At 43.8% G+C, this 19,052-nt stretch overlaps 1 protein-coding gene across 2 annotated transcripts in view; it reads left to right on the top strand.

Annotated features, from left to right (window-relative positions):
* Window positions 1–19,052, top strand: part of Cog4 (component of oligomeric golgi complex 4) — a 40,699-nt gene that overhangs the window by 18,174 nt on the left and 3,473 nt on the right. For both annotated transcript variants that reach the window (XM_052727621.1, XM_052727622.1), the window contains exons 9-13: window positions 3,174–3,307; window positions 6,831–6,949; window positions 7,437–7,603; window positions 8,926–9,091; window positions 15,413–15,475. In XM_052727621.1, the coding sequence (XP_052583581.1) occupies window positions 3,174–3,307; window positions 6,831–6,949; window positions 7,437–7,603; window positions 8,926–9,091; window positions 15,413–15,475 (649 nt within the window). The remainder of the gene's footprint in view (window positions 1–3,173; window positions 3,308–6,830; window positions 6,950–7,436; window positions 7,604–8,925; window positions 9,092–15,412; window positions 15,476–19,052) is intronic.

Genomic DNA, 19,052 nt, shown 5'->3' with positions numbered 1-19,052 from the left:
ATACTTGTGGGCAAAACACCCATACACATAAAATAAACTTTTTAAAATTTGTTTTGTTGTTTTTGAAAGACTTATTTATTTATTGTGTATACAGTGTTCTGCCTGTGTGTATGCCTGCAGGCCAGAAGAAGGCACCAGATCTTATTACAGATGGTTGTGAGCCACCATGTGGTTGCTGGGAATTGAACTAAGGACCTGTGGTAAAGCAGCCAGTGCTCTTAACCTCTGAGCCATCTCTCCAGCCCCTTTAAATGTTTTTAATTTAAAAAATTAAGTTAACATGTTCTTCATAGCTTGCTATTTTTCTTTGTTATACATCCTAGGACCACCTCTCAGGGATAGCACCACCTGCCCAGGGTTCTGAGCCCTCCTACACTAGTCATTAATCAAGAAAATGCCTCACAGACTTGCCTGTAGGCCAATCCTATAAAATCATTTTCTCATTTGAGGTTCCTTCTTCCCAGAAGACCCTAGCTCATGTTAAATTGATGAAAGAAAGAAAGGAAGAAGAGAGAGAGAGAGAGAGAGAGAGAGAGAGAGAGAGAAAGGAAAGAAAGAAAGAAAGAAAGAAAGAAAGAAAGAAAGAAAGAAAGAAAGAAAGAAAGAAAGAAAGAAAGAAAACTAACTAGCAGCTGCACAGTGGTGGCGCACACCTTTAATCCCAGCACTCAGGAGGCAGAGGTAGGCAGATCTCTGAGTTCAGGCCAGCCTGGTCTACAGAGTGAGTTCCAGGACAGCCAGAACTACACAGAGAAACCCTGTCTTGAAAAGCCAAAACAAAAAACCTAACCAGCATAGTAATGATAGCTAACACATATATAATGTTGATTGTATGCTAGTCATTGCTATAAGCACTTAACCAATATTAAACTACTTTCTTCAAGGTATGTTAACCTCTACACTACTGGCATTTTGGCTAGATAGTTTTGGGGTTTTTGTTTTTGTTTTGTCAGGAACTGTCCTGTAAACTATGAAATGGATAGCAGCATCCCTGTCTCTAGCCACTGTACTGTGGAAGACTGTGAGAGGCCAGCTCCCACCTTTTCCCACCTATTCTATGGTTCTTAGGAGGAAGAGAGAGCAATAAGAAATATTAGAAAGATAGCGAAGAGGAGAAAGACAGAAACACAGGATAACTTAGGGAGGACCTGGGTCAATACTCAATGGCCTTTTCTGTTTATTCAAAAGGGCTTTTTATAACAATGCCCCTTGCTAGATCAAAGCACACTGCACAGCCAAGTGTACACCCTTCCAAACACCTGATAACCACGCCCATGGTCAAATCATCACCTTATGCAGCCCTGCTGGGTAAAGCAAGCTCAGATTCTCAGACTCTGAGTAAATTCTCACTAGGAAACCTCTGTGGGTCTCCACTATAGTCCCCTGGGGGGTGCAAAATTGGTAGTAAATCACTGATTTAATTTATAACTCTTTTCACATGAATAAACTAAAGCCTAGAGATGCTAAATGACTTGACCAAGATAATAAAGCTAGGGGCTGGATAGATGGCTCAGAGGTTAAGAGCACTGGCAGCTCTTCCAGAGGTCCTGAGTTCAATTCCCAGCACCCACATGGTGGCTCACAACCATCTGTAGTGAGGTCTGGTGCCCTCTTCTGGCCTGCAGGCATACATGCATGCAGAACACTTTATACATAATAAATAAACAAATATTTGAAAAAAGATAAAGCTAGAAAATGGCAGAAATAGAATAAGAATAGAAGCAGTTTAGTTCTAGAATATGTGCTCTTAACCACTGGGGTATATGAAGTGTAAGGTTCAAGAGAGCATGTAATGAGGGATAATCAAATGTGGTCAAGTTTCAGGAATTCTTCCTGAGGGAGTGGCCATAGGCCTGAGACTGGAAGAGTGAAATGGAGTAAAAGGAAGAGTATCCCAGATAGCATAAGGCGAGTATGTGCAAAATATTGGAGAGAGCCTAAAATAAGATGAATATTAGGGGGTCATTACAGAGTCAGCCCCAGGTCATGTATCAGTAATGGAGAACTGTGGAAACTATATGACCAGATTGATGTTTTGGCCAGTACTTCTCAGTGTGTGAAGGGAGTTTGTATATATAATGGAGATCAGGTTCATCTTCTTGTTCATGTGATGTCAGTGGTTCTAGTAAAATTCACTGAATGGTCATTCATTCCTCCATTCAATCGTCTTAGCAGTCTCATAAAAAAATCACTCCTGAGGCAGAGGCAGAGGTAGGAGGATCTCATGAGTTTGAGGCCAGCCTGGTCTATGGAGTAAGGTCCAGGCTAGCCAAGGCTACATAAAGAGACCCCCATGTTTAAAAAAATAAAATCAGTGACTGCCTGGACTCTCAATTCTGTTCCATTTATACATTTCTCTTTACACTAGTAATGCACAGTCTTGACTAGTATAGCTTTGGGGGGGGGTGTATATACATGTGCTCAAGTGCATGTTGTGTGTTTATTTATATTTGTGAGTCCCCAGGCCAAGGAGACTTTGGGTATCCTATTCTGTCACTCTCCTCGTCTTCTACTCCGCACCTCACTCACTTAAGACCCAGTCTATCACTGGACTGAAGCTTGCTGTTTCAGGGAGGCTGGTTGGCCTGGCTTCTTTTCTTTTAAACGTAGGTGCTGGGGTTCCAACTCAGGTCCTCATTTTGTGCAACAAGCACTCTTACCCAGTGAATTCAGGAAGTTCAAATCCTCAAATTTCGTTTTCTCAGGATTGTTTTGGCTGTTCACTGAAATAGATGGTTTAATGATGTGTCCTAAAATCTCAAGGTTCAATTTAAAATTAGGGAAGAATATTTTCTTTCACATAAGCATAGATAATTTTCATATTAGAGGTAAATGATTCAGGTACTGGCAAGTGAAAAATATGGTTGAAGCTGGGAATAGTGCCATACACCTTAATCCCAACACTCGGGAGGCAGGGGCAGGCAGATCTCTGTAAGTTTGAGGCCAGCCTGGTCTACATAGTGAGTTCAAGGACAGCTAGGGCTATATAGAGAGACTGCTAAAAAAAAGAAAAAGTAGGTGGGGTTGATAGCTGTCTCCATAACAAGGCAGTGCAGCCATCAGGCAGAACTATCCTTATGTACCTGGGTTAAGAGGAGAGAGTCTGTGTTTACCTTGTAGCCCTTCCTTTTATAGGAATAGAGTGTTCTTATTCCCTCTGTTCTTTGTCTCAGGGAGCTGGATCCTGTCCTGACTGAGGTCACCCTGATGAATGCTCGAAGTGAGCTGTACTTACGCTTCCTCAGGAAGAGGATCAGTGCAGATTTTGAGGTGGGGGACTCCATGGCTTCAGAAGATGTAAAGCAAGGTAAAACATATTTCTCGTACTGGGTGGGAGGGCTGGCATAAACTGTTGGCACTGTCTTGTCATAGCCAAGCCATAGAGCTCTTAATAAGGAAAACACTGAGTCTCTGGACAAAATGGCCTTTAGTGAAAATGTTCAATGTGCCACATTTTAGAAATGGACTGGAATTTTGAGGCTTCTAAACACTACATATAAAGGCAAGTAAAACTGATGTCCATTCATTTCTTACACTTTTCTCTATGCCAGCCCTCATTTATAGTTAGGCTTAGGAAATGTGTGCATATAAATGTCTAAATAGTACAAAAGAGTTGTTTACACTAGTGAACTTTTAAAAATGACAAGTGTTCTGAAACTGGATTGTAGCCATTGTTGCACAAATACAGTTAGTTGCTAAAGATCATTAGGTCATACACATACAGTGGTGAATTCTGTGGACTAGAAGTTACACCTCAGTAAACTTAAGAATATATTACAAACAGGACATGGAAGTACACACCTCTAGTTCCAGCAGTGAGTTATGTAGCAAAACCTTTCTCAAAAAAGAAAAAATAAGCTGGACATGGTGGTACACATTTAATTGCAGTACTCTGGAGGCAGAGGCAGGCAGATCTTTCAGTTTGAGGCCTTGTCTCAAAAGAGGAGTGGGAGAATATATATAATATAGAGAAAGTCTTCCACCCTGTCCCAGTCTTCAAGCTCTACCACTCACAATTTTTGAAGAGAAAGATAGCATTGAAAAAAACAATTTTTTGCCGGAAAGATGGCCCAGTCGTTAAGAGCAATGGCTGCTCAAGAGGACTGGGTTCAGTTCCCTGCACTCACAGGGACGTTCAAACTGCCTCTAACTCCAGTTTCAAGGGATCCAGCACCCTTTTCTAGTGTCTATGGGCACCAAGCACATACATGGTGCACAGACACACATGTAGGTAAAACACTTATACACATAAAATAATAAAAGCAAAAAATTTTAAAGAATATGTCTGGTCAAATAAATAAAAATTTTTAAAAAGATGGCCTACAGTTCAATTTTATTTGCATATAAACTTTTCAGGTTTTCTTGGGGTTTTTTGTTTTTGTGAGACAGGGTTTTTTTGTGTAGCCTTGGCTGTTCTAGAACTCTGCTCTGTAGACCAGGCTAGCCCTGAACTCACAAAAGTTTGCCTGCCTCTGCCTCTGCCTCTGGAGTGCTTCGATTAAAGATGTGCACCACCACCACCACCCAGCTGGTTTTCTTATTTTTATTATTGTTGTTTTGAAGTGTATCTCATTATGTTATCCAGGCTGATCTCAAGAAATCATCTCACCCCAACTTCCCAGTAGATTTTACTACAGGCATATGTATGTACATGCCAGGTATTGTGTTATATACCTGTATAGTCCCAGCTACTCAGAATGCTGAGGTAGGAGAGTTACTTGAGCCTACAGTGAAACTGATCATCATAATAGAGACCTGCTCAAAAAAAAAGATGACTACTGAATTCCTATTGAGTATCTCCAGGGTATCCAGTAGAAGCCCTGGAGACTCATGTAGTATTACCTATATTCTTTGTGACTTATGCCAATAAAACATGGCAGGGGTGTTACTTAATCTGTTTAAAGGGAATTATGTATTTATTTGGAGTTAGGTACTTATCAGTGTCAATAACAACCACCACTATTCAGACCAATGTTGTATAGCATAGTAGTCACCAGTTGCATATGAGTGACTATTAAAATTTAACTAATCTTTTTTAAAGATCTATTTATTCATGTATTTTATGTATATGAGTGCTCTGTCTTCATGCAAACCAGAAGAAGGAATGGGATCCCATTACAGATGGTTGTGAGCCACCATGTCGTTGCTGGGAATTGAATTCAGGACCTCTGGAAGAGCAGTAAAGGGTTCTTAACAGCTGAGCCAACTCTCCAGCCCCTGAAATTAAAATTTTTTTTTTTTTTTTTTTTTTGGTTTTTCGAGACAGGGTTTCTCTGTGTAGCTTTGCGCCTTTCCTGGAACTCACTTGGTAGCCCAGGCTGGCCTCGAACTCACAGAGATCCGCCTGGCTCTGCCTCCCGAGTGCTGGGATTAAAGGCGTGCGCCACCACCGCCCGGCCTGAAATTAAAATTTAAAGTTAAGTCAGGCACGATGGTCCACTCCTTTAATCCCAACACTTGGAGGCAGAGACAGGTGGCTCTCTGAGTTCAAAGCCAACTTGATCTACAAAAGAGTTCCAGGATAGCCAGTGATACACAGGGAAACCCTGTTTTGAAAAATAAGTTAAAATTTTAAAGTTCAAATTAAAATTCAAACAAAATTTAAAACTTGGTCCTTAGCCACATTTGAAATCTCAAGAGTGGCCTGAAGCTAGACATGGTGGCACACTCTGGTAATGCTAGTGTTTGGCTGACCTGGACCAGCAAGTCATTCTTTAGTGTAGGGTCCTGAGAAGTAAGATGCAGGGGATTGGAGATAAAGAGGACAAATCAGGTGGAAGATCTTGCATGAAGTATTCTTATGCCAAGCAAACTTATTAAGAAGTACCTCGTCGCCAGGCGGTGGTGGCGCACACCTTTAATCCCAGCACTCGGGAGGCAGAGGCAGGTGGATCTCTGTGAGTTCGAGGCCAGCCTGGTCTACAGAGCAAGATCCAGGACAGGCACCAAAGCTACACAGAGGAACCCTGTCTCGAAAAACCAATAAAAAGTACCTCATTTTGTGTACTGTTTCCAGGGGAGAAATGGGAGGAAGTCAGCAGAAACAGTGAGTTCCAGGCAAGCCAGGGGTTACAAAATGAGACCTGTCTCAAACCAAAACCAAAACCAAGTCAGAGGAGTTGGTAATCCCATCCTGGGAGACGGAAACAGGGAATCCTGAGAGCAAACTGGCTAGCCAAAGTAGAGCTCAGCAAGAGACACTGCTTTAATATGTGAGGTGGAGAGCAACTGAAGACACTCAATATGAACGTTGGGACTCCACATATGTGAACATACATGCATGTGCACCCACCACATGCATCCATAGACATGTGAACATACATACATGAAAAGAAAAAAGGCAAGGCAGGACATCCACCTCCACACCCCTTTAACGAAGTCTTGCTATATAACCCCAAGTAGACTCAAACTTGTGGTGGTACTTCTGTCTCAGCCAAGTGTTTGAGGGCTGGGCTGATTCAAAGCTTTCTCTGAGGCTCTAATGCATGGAAAAGGAACGTGCTTGGCAGTATGCTTGGCAGAGCTGGTTATGGACTGGGGCCTGGGCCTTGGGGGAGCTGTGGCTTTGGATCCTGAGAACTCAGCTATTCCATTCTATGGGGCTGTAGCTATCAGCCTTGAATTCAAAGAGTTCTGCCTGCCTGCCTCTGGCTCCCGAGTGCTGGGATCAAAGGTGTGCACCACCACTACTCAGCTTACACTGTGATTTTAATCATGGAAAATATGAATCTGTTTGGAACAAAACTAGAAGAGAACTTGAAAAATGAAAAACATTGCTGTTTCCCTTGGGGGGAAAAAAAGTGAATGTTCCTTTCTTGGCTGTCCCCTAGAGCACCAGAAGTGCCTGGACAAACTCCTCAATAACTGCCTATTGAGCTGTACCATGCAGGAGCTAATTGGCTTCTATATTACCATGGAGGAGTACTTCATGAGGGAGACTGTCAATAAGGTAGGACATTAGGATACCTCTTGCACATAGAGCTTCCTGTTCAAGAAGCCAGGCTGAATGAAATGGCTGAGACCTTTATATTTTTTGGTCCTGTGTTGAGAGTACTTTTCACTACAGACTAGGTAGCACTGCTGTGTGTAAGAGGACATCTCTGGAGTTGTCATGCTCTTCACATTTCCAGCTGGGTCTTTCCCAAAGATTACAAAAGAACAGCTCAGCTCCCCGTGGAGCCTTCTTGTTCCCTGCCTCCCTGCAGGTATATGGGTAGGATCTCTCCTATGTCTGACATCCCAGGTAATGGATATCGCCAAGGCAAAGTCCCCAAATACTAAATTTTCTAATGTAGTGATCATTAGGAAGTAAGGTGGGTTTTTTGTTGTTGTTTTGTCAAGGTATATAAAAGGGTGCAGAGACTGGGCTAGTATAAACAGAACTATCTAGAACATGTAGAACTGGGATACTCACTGAGAGCTTTGCCTTTTGTCAGGCTGTGGCTCTGGATACCTATGAGAAGGGCCAGTTGACCTCCAGCATGGTGGATGATGTCTTCTACATTGTTAAAAAGTGCATTGGGCGAGCTCTGTCCAGCTCTAACATCGACTGTCTCTGTGCCATGATCAACCTTGCCACCAGAGAGCTGGAGGCTGACTTCCGGTACTGTTGACTCCCTTCTGCTTTTGAGGCATAAAAGTTCTAGTTGTATTTGATTCTTCAGTCTCATCTCTTTTCTTTTTTCATTATGGGTCAAATTCATTTCTAAACAAGATTAAACTAGCTGGGCATGATGGCACATGCCTTTAATCCCAGCACTTGGGAGGCAGATGCAGGTGGATCTCTGAGTTTGAGGCTAGCCTGGTCTACAGAGTGAGATCCAAGACAGCCAGGACTCAGAGAAATCCTGTCTCAAAAAAACAAACAAAAATACAAGCTCCTGCCAGGCAGCAGTGGCACATGCCTTTAATTCCAGCACTCAGGGGGCAGAGCCAGGTGGATCTCTGTGAGTTTGAGGCCAGCCTGGTCTACAGAGTGAGATCCAGGACAGGCACCAAAACTACACAGAGAAACCTTGTCTCAGAAAACAAACAAACAAAAAAAAACCCCAAGCTCCTGTTCCTAATATAACATCTTTAGCTTGGAGCAACTATCCATCAGCCTTAAGTGCCTAACTTCTTTTACTTAACCTAATTCACTAAAGTATGTTGGAGGTGTCATTACTCTCAGACCCAAAAGAAAAGCATGTGGTTTAGATAAAAGCAGTAGTTATAAATACATAGTTTCCATTTCTAACTCAGCCACCTGTCTCTGCCTCCTGAGTGCTGAGATTAAAGGCGTGTGCCACCATGCCCAGTTCAGCCCCCCAATATTTAATTGTATAAAAACCTTGATATAGAGCAGATGAAATGGCTCAGCAGGTAAAGATACTTGCTGCTGATGCTAAGTCTGATGACCTGAGTTACTCTCCAGTGCCCGCATAGTGGAAGAGGTAAACCAGCTCCTGCAAGTTCTTCCCTCAGCTCCACAAATGTGCTGTAGTGTGTCCCCCTCACACAAAGTCAATATTGATTTTAAGAAAACTGATATGGAAACTGTGCTTTCTGTTGTGTAGATGGGGCTTAGAGAGATTGTATCCTTTGTCATGGTCACATACCTCTTAAGAAGTAGAAGAGAAAATCTAGTATTGACTTGATTCAAAATGTTTTTTTCAGCTCCTCATGGTACTGCTTTTCACTAAGCTCTACTGTCTCCCCTTTGTTGAAGCTCAGCAGTAATAACTGAGAGCCTGATGAGGAAGTAAACATTAGCTCAAACCCCAGTGACACTGTCAGAACCATCCTAGACAGTGTCGTTGTTGGAGAAGAGTGGGTCTACCCCAAAAGAGCAGCTGGTGCTGTTGAGTCAGGGTAGTGGGTGCTGTTTTTGCTTCCTGTAGGCCAGGTTGAATGCTGTAACTCTGCACATGCCATTCTACCCCACAGGGATGTTCTATGTAATAAGCTGCGGATGGGCTTCCCAGCCACCACCTTACAGGACATCCAGCGTGGGGTGACGAGTGCTGTGAACATCATGCACAGCAGCCTCCAGCAGGGCAAGTTTGACACAAAAGGTATCGAGAGCACTGATGAAGCCAAGCTGTCCTTCCTGGTAGGTGGCCATCAGGCTGGCAGCTGGGTCAGGTTTTCTTAAGGGTTATTACTGTTTTGAAACAGGTTTTGTAGCCAAGGCTGGTCTCAGACTTGCTGCGTAATGAAGGATGCCCTTTGACTTCAGTCTTCCTGCTTGTACCTTTGGAGTGCTGGCCTTACAGGTGTGTGTCCTGTTTCAGCAGTGCTGGGCATGGTGCTCTCTACCAACTGAGCCACATCCCCAGCGCCCTTGAGAGGTTGTACTGCAGCCTCTTAGCTAAAGTATAAAAAGCCTAAGGTGAAGACTTTTCCTCTAGAACTTAACAGAAAAGGTTGGTTGGTTTGTTTGTTTGTTTTTCAAGACAGACAGGGTTTCTCTGTGTAGCTTTAGAGGCTGTCCTGGAACTTGCTTTGTAGACCAGGCTGGCCTCGAACTCACAGAGATCCCCCTGGCTCTGCCTCCCGAGTGCTGGGATTAAAGGCGTGCGCCACCACCAGCAGGAAAACACTTTTAAGGAAAGTTCTTCCAGGTTCTGAAACCACTTCTTATCCAGGAACCTGCTCTGAGCAACCTGAAGCATACCACATACTTTTTTTTTTTGCTTTGCTTTACTTTTTTTACCAAAAGCCTAGGTTCCTTACTCTCCTCAGTGTTCTTCCCAAGACCCCTCTGCCAGACTGATGAGGGGCTCTACAGTCTATGCATCCACCATAAAACCAACTCTAACATCTATGCCACACTTCTGTACTACTTTTCTAAGGAGAGGCCCATAGTCTAGATGGATACCAATCCTTTACGCCTCCCAAGTCTGCTTTTCTAGTAACTTCCTCTTTGGAACATGCTTGTAATCTCAGGATTTAGGAAGCTGAGAAAGGTGGATCATAAATTCAGGGTTATCCTGGACTACTATCAAGACTATTTCAAGGAGGGTGGGGGTCATTTAGCCACACAAATAAGAGATGTAATGAAGTGGTAAGTCTTCCCATTGTGTGGTAACAGGGAAAGAGAAGCCTGAAAGGATGAAAGGATTTGTACAGGGTGGCAGCCAGTTGGTAACATACCAAAGAACACAGAAAGAAATCTGAAGTTCATAATCAGGTCTCTCTGGCACATGCTGACGACATGAATGGGGATAGCACTGGTGTAGATCTTTCATGTTCCATTTTACATCACTAGACTTGAGTTTGGTACCTTAAGGCCTAGAGGCTGAAGGAAACATCCAAAGCTGAGCTGTCAGTCAACAGTCTACAGATGGATTGGATGAAGAAAATGTGTCCATGCACTTCTTAGTGCTCAGCTTCTATCAGATTCAGGTTCTTGGTCTCAGAGACATTGCTACCTTACCCTGTACAGGTAAATCACACTAACTAGTTACCAGAGAGATCCAACATGGTTGTTTTAGCTGCCCTGACCTCTTTCTGACATTGAAACATTTCCCTTGAGACAGCTGTAGTGGTTCACACCTTTAATCCCAGCACTCAGGAAGCAGAGGCAGAGCCAAACAAATCTCTGTGAGTTTGAGGCCAGTCTGGTCTACATAGTTTCAGGCCAGCTAAGGTTACCTTGTCTCAAAAAAACAAAAAACAAAAGAAAATATTTTCTCTGGTATGAATTCTATCTATCTGGGATGTCATGGGTGTTGTCCAAAAAGAGCATCAGACTTGGTAGTATACATTGTACATTTATAACCCCCAGCACTTGGGAGGTGGAGAGGGGAGAATGAATTGAAAGATAGCCCTGTTTATTTAGAAAGTTCAAAGTCAGCCTGGTATACATGAGCCTTTTTTTTTTTTTTTTTTTTTTTAGTTTTTCAAGACAAGGTTTCTCTGTGTAGCCCTGGCCCTCCTGGAACTCACTCTATAGACCAGGCTGGCCTCAAGCTCACAGAGATCCACCTGCCTCTGCCTCCCAACTGCTAGGACTAAAGGTGTTTGTTACACTGCCCAGCTGAGACTGTGTCCTTAAAAAAATAAAAATAAAAATAAATAAAGGCTGAGCATAGTGGTATACCCACTTTTAATACCAGCACTGTAAGCTCAAGGCCAGCTTGGTCTACATAGAGTTCCCAGGTCAACTGCAGCTACATATGAAACCCTATCTCAAACAAACAAGGATCTTTGAGACCCATGTAAAGGTGGAAGGAGAGAGCCTTCCACAGTTGTCCTCTGGCTGCCATATCTGTGCTATGTCACATGCACCACACACACATCATACTCACACAAATAATAATTTTTTTTTTTTTTTTTGTTTTTGTTTTTCGAGACAGGGTTTCTCTGTGTAGCTTTGCGCCTTTCCTGGAACTCACTTGGTAGCCCAGGCTGGCCTCGAACTCACAGAGATCCGCCTGGCTCTGCCTCCCGAGTGCTGGGATTAAAGGCGTGCGCCACCACCGCCCGGCTAATAATTTTTAATTAAAAAAGGAGCTCGCCGGGCAGTGGTGGCACACGCCTTTAATCCCAGCACTCAGGAGGTAGAGGCAGGCGGATCTCTGCGAGTTCGAGGCCAGCCTGGTCTATAGAGTGAGTTTCAGGAAAGGCGCAAAGCTACACAGGGAAACCCTGTCTTGAAAAATCAAAAAAAAAAAGGAGCTCTAAGAAATGTTTACTGATAAAATGTATTACTTTTTGAGAACTTTGCCAAAAATGCCCAGCAAACACCATCAGTCATGGATTAACTTACATTTTTTGTTTTGCTTGCATTCTATTTATTTTTTTTTTCACATTCATTTTTTCATTTCTGGGCTCAGAAGCATTCATTGGCTTCCTGGGACCTACCACACCAAAGGTACATGTCTTGAGTAGCATCTGTCTGTTTTACTTGGTTTTTGTGCACTTGTTTGTTTTTGTGTTTTCAATGCTAGAAATTGAACTTAAGGCTTCACACAAGCCAGGCAAGTACACTGGTCACAATATATATCTCCCAATGCTTGTTGTGAGCCAGAGTCTCACCAGCTTACTCAGGCTTGCCTAGTTGCTCTGTAGTCTAGGCGACCTTGAATGTACACCTGTCCTTCCCCAGCCTTTGAGCTGCTGGATTACTGGCACAGGCCACAAGCCTATTTGGTCTTTTGTCTCACGCCTCCTAAACCTAACCCATCTACCTTTCTAATACCTTTTCCCACCGCTTCACTTCTCCTACCCCTAAGGCTGGCCAGTGAGTGCCTTTGCTCTCATTCATTGCTCTGTGGGAACTTCCCATTTAGACAGTTTCAATGTTAGAAGACCCACATGATAAGGCAAAAAGAAAAGTGGTGCTAAATGCCTGGTGACAGATTTCTAGTTTTCCCAGTTCCAAACACTTAAAATGTCATCACTTCCACCACAAAGCCTGTTTTGACATTTTGGTTGTTAACCTACCCTTTAACGGCTGAACCATTTCTCCAGCCCCACAACGCCTATTTTGTATGACACTTTGATTCATTTGGCTGTCAAAATGAATTCCCCAACTCTCCTGACATCCCATTTGCCATGAGCAGGGGATAAACCCAGTGAATCCATGTTTACAAAGATTGTTAGTCCAAAGGAAACTCTCAAAATCAATACCATTTGAACCCAAATCCATTTTTTCTTATGACAGCTACTCTTGGTGCGCTTAAATGCCTGGGAAACACTCAGGTTGTGATCTTTATCCTTCAGCTATCATAACAGCACACTTACTTCTCTGGAAATAGTCAATGTTAGCAGGCCTGTGTTATGGCCACAGTGCCCTTACCACCCCAGTTGGAGTGGCCTAAGCAGCAGTGTGACTCTCCAGTATTGACTGGATGGTGCCAACAAGGGAAGCCCTCAAAGACAGCAGACTCCCCAGTCCAGATCCCTGAGTCTGGGATTCTCCTTTCACCCTAAAATCGTTACATTCCGCAGTCATGGCTCCTTTCTGTTCTGTCCTCCTGGGCTATGCCACCCACTAACCAGCCAGAGGCAGTGAGATTCCCCCAAATACTTTAATCCTACCACCCATAGCCTCTGTACCAGTATTCCCAGACCACAGCTGTTAGATGCTCTAAAACATCCTGCCAGAAGCTGGACATGGTAGCATACATCTGTAATCTCAGGACATAGAGGCAGAATCCAGAGTTCAAGTCCAGCTTCATCTACATAGCAAGTTTGAGGACAGGGTAGGCTACATGAGACCCTCTTGAAATTGGGGTGGTGGTGCTGGAGAAATGGCTTATCAGTTAAGAGCATTTGCTGAGTATTTTATTTTTAACTTTTTAAAAAAAGATTTCTTTATTTTATGTGTATAAGTGTTTTGTACTGTGCTTACCTGGTTTTTACAGATGTCAGAAGAGGATATCAGATCCCCTATAACTAGAGTTATGGATGGTTGTGAACTAAGTGGCGGTTGGGTGCTAAGAACCAAACCTGGGCCCTCTACAAGAGTAACAATGCTCTCTTAACTACTGTGCAACCTCTCCAGGCCCGCACTTGCTGTTCTTGCAGAAGAAGGTTCTGTTCCTAGCACCAGCGTGGATGGTGGTTCACAATCATCTGTAACTCCAGCTCCAGGAGTTCCAATGCCTGTCGTCTTCTGGCCTCTGTACCAGGCATATACGTGTGCATATTTATATGTGCAAGCAAAATATTCATACACGTTAAAAAAAATTCCTAGCCGGGCGGTGGTGGCGCACGCCTTTAATCCCAGCACTCGGGAGGCAGAGGCAGGTGGATCTCTGTGAGTTCGAGGCCAGCCTGGTCTACAGAGTGAGTTCCAGGACAGGCACAAAGTTACACATCGAAACCCTGTCTTGAAAAAACCAAAAAAAAAAAAATTCCTGCCAGGCATAGTGGCATAGGCCTGCAATTCTAGTACTTGGAGGGTAGAGGCAGGGAGTAATCCTTGCTCTAGAGGGAGTTTGAGGCCAGCCTGGACTACATGAGACTGCCTCAAGGAGGAAGGGGAGGCTGGGATATACCTTAGTGGCAGAGTACTTACTCAGCATGGCCTGTGTTTGTTTGATCCTTAGCAGCACAGGTGGGAAGAAAAGGTCTAGAAAAGTGAGCTAATGAGAGGCTGACAGAGTGGTGGAATGTACTCGTCGGTTAGGATGAGTGGAACACAAACATCCTGGCTTTGTAAGTTCAGTTCAGTTCAGCCATCACCACCCTGGAGCCTTCCTTGTCTGTACCTTAGCACTTCTGTTCCCATACTGCCTTTTTTTAGTCAGGGTTTCATAGATCCCAGGTCAGCCTCAACTCACTACGTAGCCAAGGGTGACTTGGAATTTCTGATCTTCCTGCCTTCACCTCCTGAGTACTGGAATTATAGGTGAGCCCCACCATATCTAGTTTATGCAGTGCTGGAAATCAAACCCAGAGCTTTATGTGTGTTCTGTGAACATCCTACCAACTGAGCCACATCACCCTTACTGCTTTTTTTTTAATGATTTATTTATCTCTCTGTGTGTATATATATCTGTGAGATTAAACACATGTGGGAAAGGAGGGTGTGCATGGCTTGTCATTCAGAGAATTTTGGAGTCCTTGGAGCTGTAGTTAAAGGCATTTTTAGGTGCTGGTGTACAAACTCCAGCCCTCATGATTGTGCTGTGCGTTCTTAACTGCTAAGCTGTCTCTCCAGTCCCTATCCTGCTTTTTATGATTGCTCTTTCTATACCTAGTCTCAGGAACAGGTGAGTCATGAAAGAAGGAGCCTTTAGCCCTTACTAGGGATTCATGGATTCTAATCCCAACTCTAGTGTTGAGGGCTTTCCACTTTGAATTTCTGTCTCCATCCCTGTTTTATTTTTTATCATGTTTATCACTCCCTGACTTTATGTCATATATATCGGGGTTAGGAGGTTGGACCAAGGCTGGATGCTAGGAATTCAATCCAGGGTTTTGCCCTTGCTAAGCACATTCTGTCACTAAAGTATACTGCCTGCTGTGGGGGGTGGGGGGGTATTTTATCTGTTTTGCTGCAGTTTTTTCCCCAGGGTCTAGAACAGTGCCTGGTCTATCACAAGTGCTCATTATATGTTTGCATTCTTTACCAAGGCCTGCCATCTTTGAGCCCAGGGCTTACCACATACCTGCTAGCCTGAATTGTTCTTGATCTATAAGTAATATGGAGCCTAGGTGTGTTACTTCTGCAGTCAGTGTGGTTTTGCTGCTTTGGTAGTGGGAACAGGAGAAAGCATGAGCTAACCATTCTGTCCACACCAAGATCTGAGCATCCTGCCTACTAACAGTGGTGCTAGCTTTCCTTAGCTGTGTCTAAACTGAAGCTAGTACTTCTCTGAGCCACATAAAATGTAGCTGTCAGCCATTTGGGATGTTGTTGGAGTTGGCTGCAAGCCCAGTGATCAGGAAATAACATTCCTTTCTCATCATCTTCCAGGTGACTCTGAATAATGTAGAAGTCTGCAGTGAAAATATCTCAACTCTGAAGACAACTCTGGAGGTACAAGGGACATTGTCTATCAGTCTTTAGTAGACAGAGCCACTCTGGTTGGAGAAAAGGCACTGAACACCTGTCCTGAGGTGACTGACTTGTCTGACACACAGCCACATCTGTAAGATCTCAGTGGTGATTAGCAGTTTAGCAAGGGATCTGTGCACCTGCCGGGGAAGATAGCCATGGCCAAGACCTTTCATTCTGAGCCTCAGTTCTCTGTCCTATACAATGAGGTACAGATTTCCATCTTGCCCTGCTGATGGTTTGTTGAGTGCTCTCATGAAATTACAGTTGAGTATGCTTCATAAAAGTACTTTTTAAAACAATGTTTTAGGGGCTGGAGAGCTGCCTGAGCAGTTAAGAGTACTTATTGCTCTTCCAGAGGTCCCAAGATTGGTTCCCAGCACCCATATCAAGCAGCTCATAATTCCCTGTAACTCCAACTCCTGGGTATCCAACACACTCTTCTTCAGGCCTCCATGGGCTCCCCCGTACACACACACACACACACACACACACACACACACACACACACACACGGCTTACATTCACCTAGGAACACATACATACACATAAATATTTTTTTAATTATGATAAAGCCTTCTATAAATAAAATAAGGTTTACCAAACCCTGCATAAAGCCAGTTGCTGTATTTTTTTAAAGATATATTTTTATTATTTGTAATTATGTGTATGTGGAGTTAGAAGAATATATGCACATGAGTGCAGTTGCTCTCATAGGCCAGAGGCATCAGATCCCCCAGAGCTGAATTTACAGGCAGTTGTGAGCTGCCCCACATGGGTGCTGGGAACTGAATCCAGGTCCTCTGGAAGAGCAAGAAGAGCTCTTAATCACTGAGCCATCCCTCCAGTCCCTGCTGTCACTTTTTAACAAAGGACTGCAGAGCATAGTATAAATTTCTTGGGCCTGGAAGTCAAATACTAGGATATTCAAATCTCCACTAGACCTCCAACCAGTTGTGTTGCTTTAGGCAAGCTCTGTTTTCAGTTTCCTGAGTCTCAGTTGTAAAACAGAGATAATGACCTCTTCCCATAACATTGTCGTGGAGTGAATATGAAGTATGTACTAACAGTCTCAACAAACAAAACAAGACAGCGTGGAGCAACATTGTCAAGTATTAAAGTGAGTTCCCAGAAAGGAGGAAAGCTAGGGTCCTTCCTCCAAGGTGGACACTAACCAGAGGATGCTTTGCAGCAGAGGCAAAGGGCTGCCTGTAGGAACTGGTGTGACACTGGGGTAGGCAGGTGGTTTCATAGCTAATGTGGTTCTGAGGGAGGCCCTCAGAAAACAGGGAGACATCGACCAAGTCAGGAATTTACCCCAAAAAAACTTAAAATGGAATAAAATAAGGTGATACATTATACGAACAGTGCAGTGTCTGTTATACAATAAATGTTTGAATGGGATTAAAGGTGTGCACCACCGTGCCTGGCTGTTGTGTTTGGGATTGAACCCAGGGCCCTGCACATGCTAGGCCACCACTCTACCTCTAAATTCCCCCTGAATGTTAGCACTCTAGATTTATTCCTAGCTATAGCCTTACTATCAGTCTGTTAGGGTTTGAAAAAAAAATAAAAAACTAGCCTGGCGGTGGTGGCTAGAGTCATTAGAGAGGAAGGAGCCTCAGTTGAGGAAATGCCTCCATGAGATCCAGCTGTAAGGCATTTTCAGGATTAGTGATCAGTGGGGGAGAGCCCAGCCCATGATGAGTGGTGCCATCTCTGGGCTGCTGGTCCTGGGTTCTATAAGAAAGCAGGCTGAGGCCTGGCAGCAGCGGCGAATGCCTTTAATACCGGCACTTGGGAGGCAGAGCCAAGCAGATGTCTGTGAGTTCGAGGCCAGCCTGGTCTACAGAGCGAGATCCAGGACAGACTCCAAAGCTACACAGAGAAACCCTGTCTTGAAGAACAAAAACAAAACAAAACAAAAAAAAGTAAAAAATAAAAAATTCATAAAATGATAGAAATTCATAACTGAGCTAGAATTAGCCACATGAAAAAAGAGATTACAAAATAGGGCCTGGTGACAGTGGTACACACCAGCACTTGGCGGGAGGCAGCCAGCCTGGTTTATAGTTCTCTAACAACCAAGTCTACACAAAGAAACTCTGCCTCAAAAAAACAGGAAAAAAGAGAGATAGCAAATAGCTAAAAACAGAACAACTCCCATAAATGAGATTTGCATTTCACAGACACTCTGTCTCAGCCCCATCACCAGCACTTTGCAATAGGCAGGTCCGTTTCCAGTTGAAGTGAAAGGCTAAAAGACTGAGTGAGGGAGCTACTGTGGGCACAGGGTCTTCTACCAGTCCCTCTGCACTCTGCACTGATGCTGTTGTAGAAAAAACAGCATCAACTTTGTAAAGAACACCACAAGAAATGATGTAGGCAGCTGTTGACAACCCGAAACACCATGAGCTTCAAGCAGGTCCCCCTGCAGGGTCCAGGGCTGAAGGACAGTGAGAGGAACAAACACCCTGAGTCAGATACTTCAGCCAGAATCCAGCTCCATATCCTACTGCGATGATTTTAGCAAGTCATTAAATCTCTGAGCTTCTGCTTCCTCATCTGTGCCTCAAAGATAATAAGACTATATCATAGGGTAAGCATGTTTTGTTTTTTAAGTTATTTATAATCATTTTCTAAATGTATGACTTGTGATGGGGGTGCTCCAGCGTGTGTGTGTGTGTGTGTGCGCGCGCGCGCGCGCGCTCTAAAGGAGGGCAAGAAGTTTATTTTGGTTTTTCGAGACAGGGTTTCCTCTGTATAGCCCCAGCTGTCCTGTAGACAAGGCTGGCCTCAAACTCAGATCTGCCTGCCTTTGCTTCCCAAGTGCTGGGATTAAAAGCCTGCACCACCACTGCTCAGCTCAAGGTTTGTTTTGTTTGTTAGTTTTACTTATTTGTTGTTAGGTGTGTGCATGATGGAGGGGCAGGACATGCATGCCACAGTGCATATGTGGACATCAAAGAAGGACTTTCTGGAGTCAGTTCTCCTTCTACCTTTGTGTTTCCTAGGGATTAAACACCAGACTTAACTCGGCAAACACCTGTATCTGCCGAGCTGTCTCACCAGCCCCATAAGGCCAAATTTTTTTGTTTGTTTGTTTTGTTTTTTCGAGACAGGGTTTCTCTGTGTAGCTTTGTGCCTTTCCTGGAACTCACTTTGTAGACCAGGCTGGCCTCGAACTCAAAGAGATCCACCTGCCTCTGCCTCCTGAGTGCTGGGATTAAAGGCATGCGCCGCAACCACCCGGCTAAGACCAAAATATTTAAGCAGAAACTGTGAAGTCATAGGGAGTGTATCTTAGTGCCTACTATGTACTAGGCTAAGTACTTCGTGTATCGTCTCACACAGCTCAACCATCAAAGGAACAGGACTCTGTGTTCTTCCTCCTTATCTTCATTTTTGAGACAGGGTCTCACTAGGTAGCCCTGGCTGGCCTGAAATTCAAAGAGGCCTCTCTGCCTCTTGAGTGCTGGGACTAAAGGTGAGCACCACCACTACCCAGTAATTTTTTCTTTTTTTTTTTTAAGATTTATTTATTTTTATGTGCATTTAT

Source organism: Peromyscus californicus, unplaced genomic scaffold (genome assembly GCF_007827085.1).
Source record: "Peromyscus californicus insignis strain IS unplaced genomic scaffold, ASM782708v3 Scaffold_8__1_contigs__length_139910024, whole genome shotgun sequence".
NCBI classification, from domain to species: domain Eukaryota; kingdom Metazoa; phylum Chordata; class Mammalia; order Rodentia; family Cricetidae; genus Peromyscus; species Peromyscus californicus.
This window is presented reverse-complemented; position numbering and strand designations above follow the sequence as displayed.